Below are 19,668 nucleotides of genomic sequence, written 5' to 3' on the forward strand. Positions count from 1 at the left end.
AGTAAATGTTCATTGTTGGAGAAATTATCACAATTCCATATTTTCGTGCAAAGCAAAAACCAAGTGCTTTACAGGGCCTAAGAAAGGAAGCTTTCCACAAGTCGATGAAGCTGTGATACGTTTTGTAACGGAGACACGAGCAAAAGGATTACCCATCACTCGACAAGCCATGCAATTGAAAGCCAGAGAAATTGCCAAGTCCCTCGGAATAGAGAAAATAATTTTTAAAGGCAGTCGCAAGGCTGGTGCGACAGACTCGTGCATCGTAATGGATTATTGTAAGGTGCCGAACATCTACCTGTCAAAAAATTCCTGCAGACTTTCAACAGAAGCTGATTAACTTTCAGCGACAGGCGATGAAATTAAGGAAAAAAAGAAACTATGAGTTTAGTCAAATTGGAAATGCTGATGAAACCCCGGTCTTCTTCGATATGCCTCGAAATTACACCGTCAATGCTAAAGGTGCTAAAGAAATCAAGATCATAAGCATGGGCTACGAAAAGCAGCATATCAATGTGATGCTATACATCACCGTTGATGGTCAAAAGTTGCCACCATATTTAATTTTAAATCGAAAAACCATACCAAAGAATAAAATTTTCCCCAAAGATGTTATTGTGCGTGCACAAAAAAATGGATGGATGTCGGCAGAGCTTAAGGAAGACTGGCTAAATGTTGTGTTGAATAGATGTCCTGGAAGTCTTCGTAACCCACCTAGCATGCTAGTACTTGATGCATTTTGTGGACATTTGCCGATTGGGCTTGCTAAAGAAATCAAGATCATAAGCATGGGCTACGAAAAGCAGCATATCAATGTGATGCTATACATCACCGTTGATGGTCAAAAGTTGCCACCATATTTAATTTTAAATCGAAAAACCATACCAAAGAATAAAATTTTCCCCAAAGATGTTATTGTGCGTGCACAAAAAAATGGATGGATGTCGGCAGAGCTTAAGGAAGACTGGCTAAATGTTGTGTTGAATAGATGTCCTGGAAGTCTTCGTAACCCACCTAGCATGCTAGTACTTGATGCATTTTGTGGACATTTGCCGATTGGGCTTGCCGGGTGAGTAAAGTGCCTGCCTGGCAACCCAAAGGTTGCGGGTTCGAATCCCGCCTTGGGCTTGGATCAGAGTACTGCAAAAACCTTGGGAGGTGCATTATGGCCACAGAAGCCGATGCGCCAACAACTAACTAAAACAAAAACAAGTGGACGTTTGTCTGAACGGGTCAAAAATAAAATCTTGCAAAAACGTGACTTGGTTGTGATTCCTGGTGGCATGACTAGCCAAATGCAGCCACTTGATGTTTCAGTCAACAAACCATTTAAAGATTACTTGAGAAAGGAATATGAATCCTGGCTGATGACCGACAACCTTCCGCTGACACCTTCCAGAAAAATTAAGAAAGCACCGGCATCAAAATTGGTAGAATGAGTATCAACAGCTTGGAATCTGACCCCAGAAAGAATAGTCAAGCACTCATTTAAAAAATGGTGCATCACCAACAGAATGGGTATCAACAGCTTGGAAGCTGATCCCAGAAAGAATAGTCAAGAATTTTTTAAATGAATAGTCAATACTCATTTAAAAAAAATGTTGTCTCGTGATCTTTAGCACCACAGCGAGCACAGGCAGGGGAGCCACGACAAGCTCTTTAAGAGTGGCCATACTTTTGATATTTAAAACACCTCAGTGGGTTTGGGATGTAGATCCTCACTGGGCAGTTTAAGTAGCCTGCCACTATGGAAGTTAGAGGCTGTGGGGCACTGAATGTTAGGATGAGAACTCGGGTAGAGACAAGATTCCCATCCTTTCGCATCAATATATTCTCTTAACAGCTGTCAATCGTTGGTCGCTCAATTCAGAACAGATCTCTTCTTCTGAGACATGAAGAAGGTACCACTCTGAAATGACACCATGTGAAGAGTTCAGAGTTTTATGGGGGTAATGGCAATGGGTATTCACCCTATCAACGTGGCTTTCAGAAGTTGCTGTGCATGTTTTAGGCTTGCAGCCACAACTAAAATGTATCCAAAATGCAGCCTTTTGACAGATTTTGGAGATCCTGTCAACCCTTCTAATCCTTTCTGGATGAAATGGTGACATTTTCCCAAGTGATTGCTCTCCAGTGGAATGGAGAATGAGAAAAAGAGGTGTCATTGATGGTGGTCTGACCTCAGTTCTGGATCTTTTTGAATTATTGGTATCTTCAGATCGGTTAGGTAGGGGCCTTGTTGGGGGGCCCCCAGAAGGAAAAGAGGGATTTAAATTACTCATGAGAATAAGATAATAATTACAGATGCTCTAAGTACCTCACCCACCATGGAGCCCTATGGGGGGGGGGGAAACGCCCATTCGGGAACTGGCAGGTTATGCGTACACAAATGGGATGCCAAGTTCACTTAGGAGCATCATACCCATGTTTCCAATAATCATTTACCCCATCCCAGGACCAAATGGCGGGAGACTTATTGGAATGCAGTTAACCATAGCAGTGAGAACCACAAGCTGAATGATCCCAGTCAGGCCGGTCTGGGAAATCCCATAAAAAAAAAATTAGTCAGTGACTTTCATACTTTCTTTTTGCAATAATTGTCAAATTAATAAATAACCTAATCAGAAAATTTTCTATTCCGAAATATGTGTGTGTGTGTGTGTGTGTGTGTGTGTGTGTGTGTGTGTGTGTGTGTGTGTGTGTGTGTGTGTGTGTGTGTGTGTGTGTGTGTGTGTGTGAGAGAGAGAGAGAGAGAGAGAGAGAGAGAGAGAGAGAGAGAGACTAAAATTAGTATACTTTTTATTGATGCAATAAATTGAAAACAATACTTTTAATAAGAATTTTATCGCTGCATAATTTTACGCACAATTACACTTAAGCTTTTCATTGCTAGATGTGGCTGATAAACCACAACACTGTCTTCAAATAAAAAAATACTTTTTTTAACATAAAATATTTATGAATGATTGGATGCCGGTATATTTTCCTATGCAAAAAAATTCACAGCACACATGTCAAGGGTTCACCATCACTGACCTAGACAAATAAAACAATTGTCCAGAAACACTACTTCACAGGCTATTGCCTGTAAAATAGTGTTTCAGACAACATTATTTGAAACTTTTTTCCAGCAAATAAAAGTCAATGCACAGAACTATAAAAAGAGTTAAGCTTTTTTTTTTTAACCCTTCATTGGACACACCAGCAAAATGAACATAGTTGGTTATAATGTATCTCTCAGATACATACTAAGTTTCATATCGAAAAATTAGACTATGCTTAAAAATCACTCTAGTATAAAATATTTAAGGGCAAAGGCCTCATGCTACGAGGTAGAATGACTAACATGTAGGTTAGTGCAAAAGCATCATTTTAACGTAGCCATCTACCAAAGTAGTTAAATTAATTAATTAAATTGGCATTGTTTTGGTTATATCTCATATTGTGAATGCCTTCACACCGAGTTGCCATGGTATTGTACTACCTCGAATAAATAACACTTCACCAGTGGAGAAGACTACTGTTATTTATTCTCAGTGGATACCACCACCCAGATGCACCGTTTCAAAGCTTGTTGGCTTCTCTTCGGTGGATGGGCAAGTACCCTGGCGGCAAATCATTGTGAAGACATTCACAATATTTGATATAACCAAAATGATGCCAATTTAATTAATTAATTTAACTACTTTGGTAGATGGCTACGTTAAAATGATGCTTTTTGCACTAACATACATGTTAGTCATTCTACCTCATAGCATGAGGCCTTTGCCCATAAATATTTTATAGTCTATATCACTGCACATCATCAGGCATCTCTCATATTGTGAAGTTATACTTCATAACTGGGTTGGCACTATTACAACACCAGGGTACCTGCCCACCCACCTAAGAGAAGCCAATAAGCTTTGAAACGGTGCTGTCTGCGTGGTGGTATCCACTGAGAATAAATAACAGTAGTCTTCTCCATTGGTGAAGTGTTATTTATTCGAGGTAGTACAATACCATGGCAACTCGTTGTGAAGGCATTCAGAATATGAGATATAACCAAAACGATGCCAATTTAATTAATTAATTTAACTACTTTGGTAGATGGCTATGTTAAAATGATGCTTTTTCAAAATCACTCTAGTTTATTCCTAAATAACATCATATACAAGAGTTTCAAATGTTTATTTATTAATAAATTATTTTTAGAAAAAATTTTTATAAAAAATATCTTTATATAAAAAATTATTTTTCATCATGTTCATTGAACGTTGCTTTTTTTTTTAGAGCATGACACACAAATCATTTCTGTGTGCTCTAAGCAAAAGTAATGTTTACAATTTGTGCAAGAATACCTTGTCAATCTGGTTCTCTCTGTTGTTTGCCAGCAATTAGTAAAGCACTTGAGACTGCTCTCCCGTGCACCTGTAGAGGGCTCAGTACTCTGTTGCCTTAGTTGAAGGGAAGTTCGAGGGACCTGGCTCCTCCGATGAAGTTCCTCAGCCACTAATTCCACAGAAAGTTGCTTGAGGAAGAGTCTGCAGCTCTTTACTTCGTTTTCATTTCCCACGTAGATCACTTGTACACTGATTCTGCTAATGTTTAGCATGGCGTAGAATATCACCATCAGCCAATGATGACAAACTCACATCACATTATAAGTCGCACATATCTGATCCACAGTATCTACTCCAGACTTGATTGCATTATAAAATGTTACAATTTCTGGTTTCAGTTGACCACCTGTTTCAAAGTGATCAGCTGAAACCATCATCAAAATGTAAGGAGGAAATCAAGATGACATTCTTTGATTTCTTTCGTACATAAGAAACAATTGTTGCTTCTTCCCTGAAGGCAAACAAACTCATTTTTTCAGGTCGGTCCTTGGCTTACACAAATTCGACTGGGAGTTGTGGTTTGTTCTTTTTTTTATTGTTCCAACATAAGAGAGTTTCCTTTTCCTGATTTCCAAAACTAACCGACATCTGTACACCAATTATCCACCATAATGTTCCATCCAGTCCCGTGGATAGTACTGCCAGACTTTTGACAACGTCAGCTGGTCTATTGCTGATTTGGTACGGACCTTTGGGTTGCTTCCCTGCATATATTTCAAGATTGCAAGAGTACAGCACCCTAGCATCTACTAAGGCATATATTTTGAGTCCATATTTGTTGGGCCTTGAAGGTATATACTGTTTGAAACTGCATTTTCCTCTAAAGGCTTCTAATTTCTCATCAATAGCCAGATTCTGACCCAGAGAATAACACGTCTTGCAGTTTTTTACAAATTCAGAGAAAATCTCCCTTATGGGGATGAAGCGATCACGTTTTCTTCTCTCGTCCCTGGTTGTTTGATCATCTAATCTTATACACCTGATGAGGAACTTGAAGCATCTCTGGTTCATTACTAAGGAAAATTTTTCAATGCCATTTCAGTCAGTTCCCCATAATTCTTCTAATCTCTGCTTGTTACTCCAACGTGCTCCAGCTAAATAAAGAAGGCCAATGAAAGCTTTTATCTCAATTTTGTCTGTAAATTTGGCATCTTTCCGGGCTGTAGTTGACTGAACAGTTTGAATTGTGTATTCAACAATATGATCTAAAATTTTGTCTGTAATAAGGCAGTTCCATACTTTGGAGGGTGTGCTGGCATTCCATGCTTGACCAATAACTCCAGGCAATTTTGTTAGAATATTTTTAGATCAACAATTTTTGTTGATCTGTTGACTTTCCTCCACTTTGTAGATTTATCTTATCCTGTGAAAAACTGTCAGTGTCGTCCTCTTCACTGCAACTTTCCTCCTCTGATATAGCATCTTGTGCACTCTCCGAGTTGTTTTCTCTTATTTCAACGTAATCCTCATCAGATTCTGTCTCATCATTAATGCTTTCGTCACTTACTTCCTCAGAAAACAGCAGGGCACGAATAATTTCTGCATCATTTGCATTACTTGGGTATAAGCAATCCATCCCAGCCATCAAAAGCAATGCAGCACCACTTACACAGATGGACACACTGTATCTCACAGATACAAACAGCAGAATAAATCGAAACCAAAAGGCTTGAGAAAATGAAACCAATACCAATGGCTTCCAAGAAGCAATGTAGGAAGCTACTGAGAAGCACACGTGTGCAGCAACATCAATCGCTATTTGATCTGAGAGATACATAGCAACCAATGAAGGGTTAATGAAGCAATCATTCCTAATTCTTTTTAATACTATAAGTTGGAAACAAAATTTGAATCCATTAAATCATTAAGTCTAAAGAATATAGTTCATAAATTGTTTTAAAGTCAACTGAAAATTTAAGTTATTAAATAAGTTAATTGAGTATGACACGTAATTTTCACAAATAGTAAAATATTACCTGTTATAACATTATAGTTTTTTAAAGGAAAAATCTTTAAATATATAAACTGGCTCCTTACTTATCAGATAAAATTCCAAAGATAGCAGCACCAGCAAGGACACCTGCCATGAAAAGTGACTCTGACTCTGATTTTATCCAACTCCACTTACAAACAATCCCAAACTGAAAAATGTATGATTCTTTTAATAATAAGCTCATATTTTTGAGAAAACAAAATTCAGTTGTGATATTATTCAAGGAATATTCACTATTCCTAATTATCTTTCCCTCATTTTATTTAAGTTAATGGCTGAATAACAATGTTTTCTGATAGCAATTATAGTAGCAGACGTGAATTCACAACTGAATCCGATTGGCACTATTATTATGATCTGAATATTTAAAATATATAAATTCCTTTATTGATTTAGAGGGAGATCAAAAAAAAAAAAAAAAAAAACCCTTATAGGCAAACCTGAACAGAAATATCCAAAATGGTGAAATATCAAAACAACATAAATAAAGCACACATATCTGACATACTGGTAAAAAAACAAAGTACATTCAATAAAATATATCTAAGTTAGAGACTATACACAGTGAGGGTAAATGTCTGGAGTTTGAATGTGTGATACACCAACTAACAGAGTTCCAATATCTCCCACAAAATGAGTCAAACCAATCAATGACTCAAAGTATCCATCTTTGTTATAGCTGTAGATATCTAGAATATCACACAACTGATGTACAAGATATAGCCACCACCCTTGTAACAGAGGCACATAAGTAAAATAACACTGATGAGCATCCAGATTGTAAAGGCAGACAGTGATGTAGGAGACCAGCTGATGAGTGGGCTTATATCATCATGCTTAGCACAATAAAGTGAAAAATAATTTGTACAAGGTAGTATAATAGAAATCAGAAACATATCTAACTATAGAGGCCAGGATGCCCTAAGCAGGAGTTATCTAATATGTGCACAATTCTGATTAAAGGTCAATTTATAATCTAGGTAAATACCCAAGACCTTTCTTGAATTGGCCAATAAAATAAGAAAGTTATTAATGGAAATGCCAAAGACAGAAGAAAAATGAATATATTTAGTTTAGGTGGGAATGACGAAAAAATAAAATAAATAATACTATAGAAAATCATGCAAAAATTACTGAAAATTTGAAAGTAAGCTTGTGACAAATTTAATGTGCAAGATTGTGACATGAAAAATAAACACACATCATCTAATTATCTAATTCGGTCTGGAGACCTCATTTAAAAGGTCTGGAGACCTCATTTAAAGAAGGATGTAGGGATGCTGGAACGAGTACAGAGAAGGACAACAAGATCGGTGAATGGAACAAAGGGGTGCTCTTAAGAAGAAAGGCTTAAGTTTTGCAAATTACAGTGTCTGGAGACTAGGCACCAGCGAGGTGATCTGATTGCGGTGTATAAAGCGTTGAATGGGTTGAGCATGCTCAATGCTGATGGGATTCTTCCTCTTGCTCAGAAAAATCACCTGAGAGGGCATAAATTCAAATTGAGGAAAGACAGATGTAGGATAGACGTGAGGAAATTTGCCTTTAACCAGCGGGTGGTTGGTTGGTTGGTGGAACCGACTTCCATCCCTTGTCGTGAAAGTTGATAGCCTAAATAAGTTTAAGGCTCAGCTGGACAGGTATTTCGAACGAACAGAGGGGTGAAGTGGAAGTGGTTATTTTTTATTTATTTATTTATTTATTTATTTTTATTTTATTTTATTTTATTTATTTTATTTTTTTTTCTGGCTGATGCTGCATAAGCTTGCTTTCTTGCATCAAATGCCTCTACTAATGCTAATGCTAATTCTTCAAATAAGCCTCTGGGTTTACGAGGTTCTGACTCATAATAACTGCAATGCAACACATCAACCATCAATAACTAAAACTTTATTAAAATAATAATAAAATAAAACAGGATAAAATTTGCTATAAAATACACTGAATGTAAAGTTAAAAGCAATAAAATTAAAATATATGAAATTAAAATATGCAAAATTAAAAGTGATAAAAAAAACAGTAGCTTTCGAAAGTGACAGCCACAGCTCACAGCATGGGCATTATCCTCCACACAAGCAGGGACTGGAAATGGCTCGGGAGAATGCCAGGCAGAACCATTCATCCTGTCCAAGAATTACAGTTTCAGAGGGAATGAATACAGACTCCCCTATCTCTATTGACGGTATTATGTTCCAAAGAACAAATCCGCAAGCTTTCGAGCCATTTGCGGTTCCAATACATATGCGAATGACCAACGACGGCATCGCCTGGAAAAATCTGGTGGTTCTCCTCCCAGAAGTGTTTTGCAACAGCAGATTTCCCATAGTCTGCGATCTTTATTACATTAATATGATCCACCATACTATCATTGACTCTGCATTTTGTCTTTCTAACATAGCACTCCCCACATCGACACAACTGTGTTGATGTACGACACAACTGTGTGGAATCTTCGCCCTGGCAGTTGCACACCGTGTGTCTGCCAAGTGCGTAATATTCTACATATCCGCACTGTTAAGCCCAGATAGTAGGCAATGTATGTAGTGGCAATGGGTGAGAATGCCACTATTCACCAGTGTTCTGCTTCTCGGATATGTTTGTACATTTTTTAAAAAATTTTTTATTCATTAATTAAAGCGGTCCCAGCCAACCAATGGTAATGTTTGTACAAGATCATCTGGTGGAACACAGATTTTCTTTTGTTTGTTTGGATTTTTATGACGCAAAAACAATTCTGGTCATAATGTGCCACCCACATTTTCGTAGATCCACTGTGACACGTTTAATCTTCTCCTTTCTATCTTGGAGGAGCTACAGTGTAATTAGGGCCCTAATTACACTGTTCTTATGATTGTTAGCTTGTGCCATGTTATAATGCATGTATAAAGCACTTCCTAATTCATTTCGCAAATATACATGGTCTCAATTCTAATCTCAACGAAGTCTATTTCCACTTGCAGTCTGCAAATGGAAATGGAAACCCCATGTACTTTTTCTGACAGAATCTGAGTTATCGGTTGATTCAACTACTGCTCATCTCAGATGCCCAAATTATTCGCTGTATGATTCCTTTTGCCTCAAAGGTGGTACTTGTGCACATGTCCATTCTGATATTCCCTGTCAGAGACTTGGCAATTTGGAAACTCCTCTCTTTGATCTTCTCTGGCTTAAAATCTCTCTACCTCATTGTGTCAAATTCATCTGTTGTCTCTACCGTTCTCCCAACTCCACTAATCACTTGGAGCTCTTTGACTTCCTCTCTTTGCAACTTGACTTTCTCCAGTCCAACTTTCCTAACAGTGAGGTAATTTTCCTTGGTGATTTTAATGTTCACAACTCCAGCTGGCTTCCGTTTTCTAGTCATACCGACCCAGCTGGTCGAGATGCTGAGGCTTTTGCAATTACTAATGACCTTGCACAGATTGTTCATTTACCTACAAGAAAACTGAACAATCCTAATCATACAGCCAATATGCTTGATCTTTTCTCACAAACAACCCTTCTATGTACACGGTCAAAGTGAAAGGCCCTTTAAGTACTTCAGATCACAACTTGGTGATTGTCACTTCTCCAATGGAACCTTTATCTCATGCCTATTCCCAACCTCGTGTTGTTTGGCATTACAAGAATGCAAAATGGGATGACCTACGAGACTTCTTTTCTTCTTTTCCTTGGTCGGATTACTGTTTCAAAACTTCTGATGTCAACGTTTGCTCAGATCGTGACAGTGAAATTATTCTTGTAGGAATGGAATCCTTTATCCCACACACCACTTTAAAATCTCGTCCTTTAAACCTTGGTTTTCCAAATAAATGTGCTAAGGCTGTTCAAGAGAAGGATGTTACATATCGTAATTGGCTTGTTTCTAATTCTCACTTTTCATTTTCTGCCTACACCAAAGCTCGCAACAATTGTAAAGCAGTTATTAATCAGTCCAAACTAGAGTCTGAACAGGCTAAGAGTAGAACACTTGCTTCTTGCCCTAATGGTAGCCGAGCATTCTGGTCACTTGCTAAAGCTATTGGCTGCAACTTTTGCCCATCTCTGCTCCCACCTCTGTCCAAACCAGATGGCTCTGTTGTCACTTCAGCCAAGGATAAAGCGGACCTGCTACATCTGTCAAAAGGATGTCAGAAGGATTTTGACGAATCTTGATGCTAAGAAAGCTCCAGGTCCCAATGGTATTTCTCCACTTGTTCTCAAAACCTGTGCTCCTGAACTTACTCCTATTCTTTGCTGCCTTTTCTCACTTTCTTATTCCAAAGGTGTTTTTCCCCTTCTGCTTGGAAATTTGCTCATATCCAGCCAGTTCCTAAAAAGGGTGACAAATCCCTCCCATCCAATTATCGTCCCATTGCAATTACTTCTACTCTTTCTAAAGTAATGGAGAAATCAATTAACTGCCAACTCAAACTACCTAGAAACCTTCCGTCTGATCAACGATCGCCAGTAATGGATTCCATCAGTGTCGATCCACTGGTGATATTCTGGCTTATGTTACCCATTTATGGACTATTTCAATGGAAAGGTTCGATGAAACACAAGTAGTTGCTCTTGACATCTCAAAGGCTTTCGATCGTGTTTGGCATAAAGGTCTTCTAAACAAGCTTCCATCTTATGGTTTGCCAACTGTTTTTAGTAATTTGTTATCCAATTTTCTCTCTGATCGCTCACTGAGGGTGATGGTAGATGGCTCTCTGTCTTCTAACTTCTCCACTAATGCCGGTGTCCCCCAAGGTTCAGTTCTTTCCCCCCACTCTTTTCCTCTTGTATATTAATGACCTTCTTCCATTGACTGGAAATCCTATTCATAGTTTTGCCGATGATAGCACATTGCATTCCACTTTCCATTTTGAGAAACCTTGTTCTGCTCAATCAGCTTCAACTTCTCGAAAATCTGCTACCAATTCCTTAAATGCCGATCTTCAGGTAATTCTCCAGTGGGGCAAAGACAACTTAGTTGATTTCAACCCTTCTAAAACTCAGTCTTGTCTTATATCTCGCAAAAAGGATCCTTCTACTCCTATACTTATGTTTAGTGACACTCCGATTTCTAGGCAAAATGATATATCTCTTTTGGGGATTACCTGACTTCTAATCTCTCTCTCTTGGCACAAGCACATTACAAATATTGCTTACTCTACATCTAAAAAACTTGGTTTTTCTCTTTTGCTCTCGGCGTTACTTTTCTTCCAAACAGCTGCTCACTCTGTATAAATCGAAAATTCGCCCTACCATGGGATATTGTTCCCACATCTGGGGTGATGCCCCCAAAACCTCTCTCAGGCTTCTTGATTCCATTCAGAAGAGGGCAGTTAGATTAATTAATGATTCATCTCTAACAGAGTCTCTCCACTCGCTTTCTCATAGACATACTGTTTCTGCTGCATGCCTCTTCTACAGATACTTCCATGGGCACTGTTCTTCTGAATTGGCTTCTATAATTCCCACTCTGTCTTTCAAAACAGTCCGAACACGTGCTGCCACCAGCCAACATCCATTTACTGTCCAACTTTAAACTCACAGAACCAACTTTTCATCTTTCTCATTTTTTCATTCAACTGCCATTTTCTGGAACAACCTTCCTTCATACGTATTTCCTGAAAATTACAATCTAGAGAAATTCAAGTCTAATGTCAACAAATATCTTCTTTCGTCTTCTCAACCTCCAACACAAGCACGGTACTAAGTACTATAGGTTCTAATACCTCTCGTGTTTGGGGTTCATATAAAAAAAAAAAAAAATTGTCCTTGGCACATTGGTTTCCTATACACTCTCGTTTTTACTCTGGGGTCATCCCTATAAACTAACACATCAAGGAAAGGGAGGTACCATCTATTTCCACCTCCAAGGTGAACTGAATAAAAGGGGAGAAACCATTGAGGAAGCTGAGAACCTCATTCTCTCCTCCCTGTATGAAGGTAAATGTATCGCTGACTCAGCGTTTCCATGCATTCTTGGAGGGAGGCAAGGCAGTCTTGCCAAAAATTCTAAACTTCAGCATTTCCATGGCTAAGTTTGCAACAACAGCACTAATTGGAGAGCCCACAGCCGCTGAACCTGCTTTACACATTGTATCTTGAAATATCAAGGTAGTAGTACTAGAAATATATAATTGTACACTGCTACAAATATCGTCTATACTCAAGGAAGTCCCTTCCCTTAAGGTGTCATCCCACTCCAATGCCATGCGCACATACTTCACACCATGCTGCACCAATTCCACCAAGAGATTCATATGGGTCACCTTACGAGTTGTCCATCGTTTAACAGTTCTAAGGCTTTGTTATGGTAATCTACTTTGTCGAGGACCACAGTCATCCTCCCTTTGTCTGCATGTAAAACAACAATGCTATCATCTTGTTTTAAATCTCTAAGAGCCTTCCTCTGGATTGTGGTGAGATTAAAAGGAGCTGTACAAGCCTGGCTTAAAATCACCGAAGTTCTAGGATGAATTTCATTAGCTACGGTGGCCAGTAACTTGCTCACCACTCTTTCAGTACCCATAGCTATTTCTGCTATTGGAGGTTGCCTATTGGCTATTTCTGCTATTAGTTGTTGTTTATGGCAATAAACATCCCATTTGATTCACCCATGCGTTGAATTTTGATGTGTGGGGGGCTCAGTTCTTGTTCTGGTTGTCTACTTTACACCCAAAGTACAAAAAGTAGGCTTTTTTTTATGGCTCAAGTTAAGGGATGCTTTCTTAAAGCTAACTTTACTTCTCCACATACATAACAAAAGTCATCAGGTCTATTCACACAATTAAGGGATATATTAATCTTACATGACACAAATACTGTGCAAAAAAGTAGGAATCTCACAGAGAACAACTGTTAGAACAAATCACCCCCCCCCAGTCATCATCATCATCAGCCATTTTCAATCCACTGCAGGATGAAGGCCTCTCCAGCAACTTTCCAGTTCCTTCTGTTTTGAGCACTGGCCATCATTTACTACTCGAAAACTCATGAATTTCATCTATCCATCTCCGCCTTTGTCTTCCAGGTTTTCTTCTAGCTCCTCTTGGGTACCATTCTGTTATTTTCTTAGTCCATCTGTCATCATGCCTTCGAGCTATGTGTCCTGCCCAAGACCATTTTAGTTCTTTAGTTTTGATAAGAATGTCCTTTACTTGAGTTTGCTGCCTAATCCATGTGTTTCTCTTCTTATCTAACAGTCTGATTCCCAATATAATTCGTTCCATTCTTCGCTGTGTAGTTCTTAGCTTCTCTTCCATTCTTTTGGTGAGTGCCCAAGTTTCACTTCTATAAGTCATGGTGGGGAGTATACATTGATTCATTATTTTACGTTTAGGACAAACTGGGATATTGCTCTTCAGTATGTGACTATATTTCCTGAATGCTATCCATCCAAAATTTATTCTTCTCTTGACTTCCAGCCATTTATCATTATTACAGCTGATAACTTGTCCCAGATAAGTATATGACTCCACCTTTTCAATTACTGCTCCTTCAATCATTATTTCCCTTTCCATGGCATACTTGTTCATCATTACTTTTGTTTTAGCCATATTCATCTTTAGTCCAAAATCCTTACTAACTGTGCATAACTGATTAAGATTTTCCTCTAATTCTTGGGGATCGTGGCTTATGACCACAATGTCATCTGCAAATCGTAAATGGTTTAGGTACTCTCCGTTCACATTGACTCCTTTCTGCGACCAGTCTAATCTTTTGAAAGCTTCCTCAAGGGCAGCAGTAAACAGCTTCGGAGATATTGTGTCTCCTTGTCGAACTCCTTTCTCGATTTTAAATTTGCTACTGTCTTTGTCTAGTCTAATAAAGGATGTAGCACTCTCATATATTTTCTTCAAAATCATAACATATGGAGTATCTATGCCTTGTCTTTCCAGTGCCCGAAACATTGCCTTATGCTGTATGGAGTCAAATGCCTTTTCATAATCCACAAATGCCAGGCATAATGGTGTTTTATATTCATTTGCTTTCTCCATTAGCTGTGATATTACGTGAAGGTGATCCATAGTTGAGAATCCTGTCCTAAAGCCAGCTTGCTCTTTCGGTTGATTCTCATCAAGTATTCTTTCTAATCTGTTAGTAATGACCCTTGTGAACAACTTGTAGATATGGGATAACAAGCTAATTGGTCTATAATTTCCAATTTCTGATTTATCTCCTTTCTTATGCAGCAAAACTATGATTGCATTATTCCACTGCTTAGGCATCGCACCTTTTCTAATGCACTTTGTGAAGAGCCTTGCCAGTTTTTGTGTTATGTCTCTTCCTCCCAATTTTAGCAACTCTACAGTAACTTCATCTTCCCCCGGGGATTTCTGATTCTTCATTTTCTTCAATGCATGTTCTACCTCATCAGGAAGAATATCGGGTATGTCGTATGTGTTGCTACTTTGCAATCCATCTTCCCCACTGCTGGTATCATTCCCTCACTCCTTGTATAATTCTCTACAGTAGTCTTCTGCTATTTGAATTATGCCTTCTCTGCTGTTTATAAGTACACCATCGCTATTCTTCAGTTTCAGTATCATTTGTCTTTCTGTATTACTGCTCATGGCTGCTGATTTAAATCCTTTGTTTTCCCTTAATGCTTGTTCTACTTTTCTTGTGTTAAATCTTCTTATGTCCTCTCTGAGTCTCTTTCTAATGGCTTTGCATAACTCAGTATACTCAATTTTCTCCCTGTCAGTGTTTTTCTTGCTCTTCATTTGTCGTCTTTGGTTCATCATGACAAGTGTTTCTTGACTAATTTTTTCTTCTTTGGATTTCTGTTTCCCTATAGGTTTCTTGGGCTTTATCACTTTCAGAAAGTTGTAATATTCCTCGTCGATATCTTGGTCCTGAGCAGTCTGCAGAAGCTCAAACTTGTTCTTAAGTTCCAGTACATACTGCTTTTTCTCTTCCTCTGTTATTTCAAAGACCTTTGTATTATTTACTCGAGTCAGTTTTTTCCTTTCCTTTCCTACATCTATATCAAGTGTACATCTTACCATTCTGTGATCACTTCCAACATTTACCTTATTCAGGACGGTAACATCATTCACAATATATCTTCTGTTAGTGAGGATGAAGTTGATTTCATTAGTTGTTAATCCATTTGGACTCTTCCATGTCCACTTTCTGTTCACCCTTTTCTTGAAAAAAGTGTTCATTACTGACATTCCTTGAGATTCTGCAAATTCCACAAGTCTTTCACCTCTTTTATTTCTTTCACCAATTCCAAAATTTCCTATAGTTTCTCTTTCTGCGCTGTTTTGCCTTTTTCCAACCTTAGCATTGAAGTCCCCCATAATAATAGTGTAGTGGGTTTTCTGCTCATCTAGAAGACTCTCAATTTCAGTGTACATTTCTTCAACCTCTTCATCATCATGGCTCGATGTTGGTGCATAAATCATTATAATCTTTAGCTTGTACCTCTTAGAAATCTTGAGTATTAGTCTTGACACCCTTGGTGATGTACTTTTGAATTCCAAAATGTTGTTTTTAAAATCTTTATGGACCAGAAACCCAACTCCACCTTCACTCCTTTCACTGTTTCCATTGGTGTACAGCAGATTTCCACTTGATAAACTTATAAGTGATTCATTTCTTCTTCTTGTTTCAGCCAAACCAATGATATTCCAATTCACATTTTCTAATTCCTTTTCCAGCTCTAACATCCTGTCTTCACCGATGAGTGATCGTACGTTATAACAGGCCAAGTTCAATTTCCGTGCATGGCAGCCTGGTCGTACCTAGAGATTCTTAGCACCCTCTGCTTCCACTCTGATCCTCTCGCTGCCGTAAGAGGGAGAGTGAAAGCTGCTGGGGACTGAGGGCCATTTGTATTGTTGTGCTCTCATTGCTGGAGGGTTTGGTCTTTTCCTCTTCACGCTGACCAGGCGTCTTGAAGAGAACCACTCTACACGTTCGTTGCCACCTAAGTGACATAACAGGGCTTACCATCGAGAAGGTGCCCCAGTACCTAGCCATATTCAAGGTTTACTGCGACAGAGTTAAAGATGCACTTGAGGCAACAATTTATCACATGACGCAGAACGAGGTGACAGTTGATAAGAGCGTGGTGGTGGTACTGAAACTGCAGTGTTGCCATGCATTTTGCCGAGAGCCATAGTTGATAATGTAGAGTAACTCGCTAATATCAGACACCAACTGCAATTTGAAAATAAGTGCCAATCGACAAAATGTAATGTGATTTTCTTGTTCAGCAACATGAAATTAGTCAAGATTGGGTATTTTTTTTCGCAACATTTCACATGTTGACCAGCATTATCATCCACACGTGCATGGAGACTTGAAATATCTCGGGAGCAGGCCAGGCAGAACTGTTCATCCCATCCGAGAGTTACGGTTTAATAAAGGGATGAATATGGACTCCCATATCTCTATATGGTATTATGTTCCAAAGAATAAATCCGCAAACTTTCGAGCCATTTGCGGTTTCAATACCTATGTGAATGATCAATGATGACGGCATTGCCTGGAGAAATTTGGTGGTTCTCCTCCCAGAAGTGTTCTGACAGCAGATTTCCCATAGTCTGCAGTCTTTACAGCATTAATATGTTCCTCCATACGATCACTGAACCTGTGTTTTGTCTCTCCAACATAGCACTCCTCCACAGTTCGGACATTTGATATCATATATGACCCACTTGTACCCTCAATAGGTACAGGATATTTTACCTTCGGCACGACTGTATGCAATCTTCGCCCTGGCAGCTGCACACAGCTTGTCTGAAAACTGCACAATATTCTAGAGATCAGCCTAGATTTTAAGCCCAGCTTGTAGGGAATGTATGCAGTGGCAATGGGTGAGAATGACTCTCTTTGCCCATGTTCCACTTCTTGGATATGTTCTTGGTTATTAGTTTTACTGATGATAAAGGAGGCAGTTACCCTCGAAAGCTACAGTTGTTTTCATTGCTTTTAATTTCACATAATTTAATTTCATATATTTTAATTTTATCCATAATTTTAGCGCTTTTAACTTTACAATCAGTGTATTTTATTTTTACAACAAATTTTATCCTGTTTTATTTTATTATTATTTTAATAAAGTTTCAGTCATAGATGGTTGAGTATTGCATTGCAGTTATTATGAGTCAGGAGTTCCCAACCCCAGAGGCCTATTTGAAGAATTCGTTGTTGGCCATTCTGTGTTATGCTGCATCTGGGAATTTCAAAGATTAAGTGTTTGTGAAGCCAAGCAGAGACAGCATTTGAGATTTGCTCACTGGTGCAAAGCATTTGGTCTTACTCCCTGTGGATTTTGTGTTAATTTACCCTTTGAATATGTTCATCTCTTGCATGCGGCAAAGTTGTACCAGAATAAGGAATTGAACATCTGGATTGAAATAACCACATGGTTGTTTGAATTATGTTAGGAAACAGAAAGACACGTTATTCGATAGTTTAAGTAGATGTTTGGCCCCTGCACATTTTTCACTTATACTAGGATGGTAATAGCTAAAGCATCTCAGATGTCTACAGACAGAGGCAAGTTAATAAGTTTGCTAGATTAATGGAGAAGGCTGCTGATATGGGTAGTAATTTTGGAAATGAGAATTCTGGTAACAATTTCATATGCAATCTGAGCAATAAACAGTTAACTAAGGAACAAGAGGATGCATTGAATTTAGGTGTAAAGTTTACACTGATTTCTCAAAATCCTTCAACAGTAGAAATATCTATGGGTATTGAAAGAGTGGTAAGTTACCGGCCGCCATAGCTAATGAAATTTGCACTAAAACTTCAATGATTTTGAGCCAGGCTCGTGCAGCTCCTCCTAATCTCACCACAATCCAGAGGAAGGCTCTTAGGGAATTAAGACAAGATAACAGCATTGTTGTTTTACCCATAAACAAAGGGAGGTCAACTGTGATCCTCAACAAACTAAATTACCATAACAATGCCTTGGAATTGTTAAACAATAGGATAACTTATAAGGTGACCCGCAGGAATCCCTTGGTAGGATTAGAAAGATACGTCAACAAATTCCTGCAGGGTTGGCTGAATGCCGGGAAGATCTCCAAGAACACTTATTGGACACTTCATGCCACGGGATGCCAGTTGCCTAGATTTTATGGCTCTACTGAAAATTTGATGCCCTACTGAAAATTCATTAGGTGGGAATTCCGCTTAAGTAAATTGTATCTTTTGTGTACGCATGCACTGTCTAGATTTTTAGCTAAACTAATATTTTCTATTTGGGACATTCAAACTTTACCATCAAAAATAGTGGATACTTGGTGCAATTTATACATGTTCAGGTAATTGAAGACTGTGAGGCTATAGTGTCATTTGATGTGGTATCTTTATTCACATGCATCCTCACTGAGCATGGTGTGAAGTGTGTGCATGTCATCGGAGAGGGATGCCACCTTAAAGGAAAGGACTTCCTTGAGCAGTGAAGAATTATGTCTTTCTAGTACTACCATGATATCTCAGGGGCAATATGTAAAGCAGGTTCTTGGTGCAGCTATAGGCTCTCCAATTATAGTTATTGCAAACAGCCATGGGAGAGCTGGAGTCCAGAATTTTTAATGAGTCTGTTCTGCCATCCCCCCCCCCTCCATTTGCTGTTGTACAGAAGTAGTAGTAGTAGTGGTGGCATGTGATGCAAGAAAGCAAGTGTATGAGCTCATGCAGCATCAGCCAAAAAAAAAAAAAATTTTACACAACCATTCCCTCTAAATGTTTAGAAGGGGAGGAGTGGATGAAGTTCTCAGCTTCCTCAATGGTTTCTCCCCTTTCATTCAGTTCACTTCAGAGGTGGAAACAGATGGTAAAGCCTTAGAACTGTTAAACGATAGGACAATTTGTATGACCCAAATGAATCTCTTGGTGGGATTAGAACAACGCATCAACAAAATCCTGCAGGGTTGGCTGAATACTGGAAAGATCTGCAAGGACACCTATTGGACACTTCATGCCACAAGATGCCAATTGCCTAGATTTTATGGCCTACAAAAAACCCACAAATGATATAATTTGTGCTGCCCACAAATTATATCATTTGTGGGCAGCCTCTAGATTTTTAGCTAAACTGATATCTCCTATTGTAGGACAAAGATAGTGGAGGCTTTGGGCAATTTATACATGCCAAGGTAATTGAAGTTTGTGAGGCTATGGGTGTCATTTGATGAGGTGTCTTTATTCACATGCATCCCCACTGAGCATGGTGTGAAGTATGTAAACATGGCATTGGAGCAGGATGACACCTTAAGGGAAAGGACTTCCTTGGGTATAGAAGATATTTGTAGCAGTGTAGAATTATATCTTTCTAGTATTAACTTA

General features: G+C 38.6%; 1 protein-coding gene across 2 annotated transcripts in view; it reads right to left on the bottom strand.

Moving 5' to 3' along the window:
* LOC150085600 (organic cation transporter protein-like) overlaps positions 1–19,668 on the bottom strand; it is a 440,672-nt gene that overhangs the window by 317,777 nt on the left and 103,227 nt on the right. For both annotated transcript variants that reach the window (XM_090373381.1, XM_090373383.1), the window contains one exon: positions 6,420–6,523. In XM_090373381.1, the coding sequence (XP_090229507.1) occupies positions 6,420–6,523 (104 nt within the window). The remainder of the gene's footprint in view (positions 1–6,419; positions 6,524–19,668) is intronic.

This window comes from Mastigoproctus giganteus, chromosome 5 (assembly GCF_048544385.1).
Source record: "Mastigoproctus giganteus isolate SK-2022 chromosome 5, ASM4854438v1, whole genome shotgun sequence".
NCBI lineage: Eukaryota > Metazoa > Arthropoda > Arachnida > Uropygi > Thelyphonidae > Mastigoproctus > Mastigoproctus giganteus.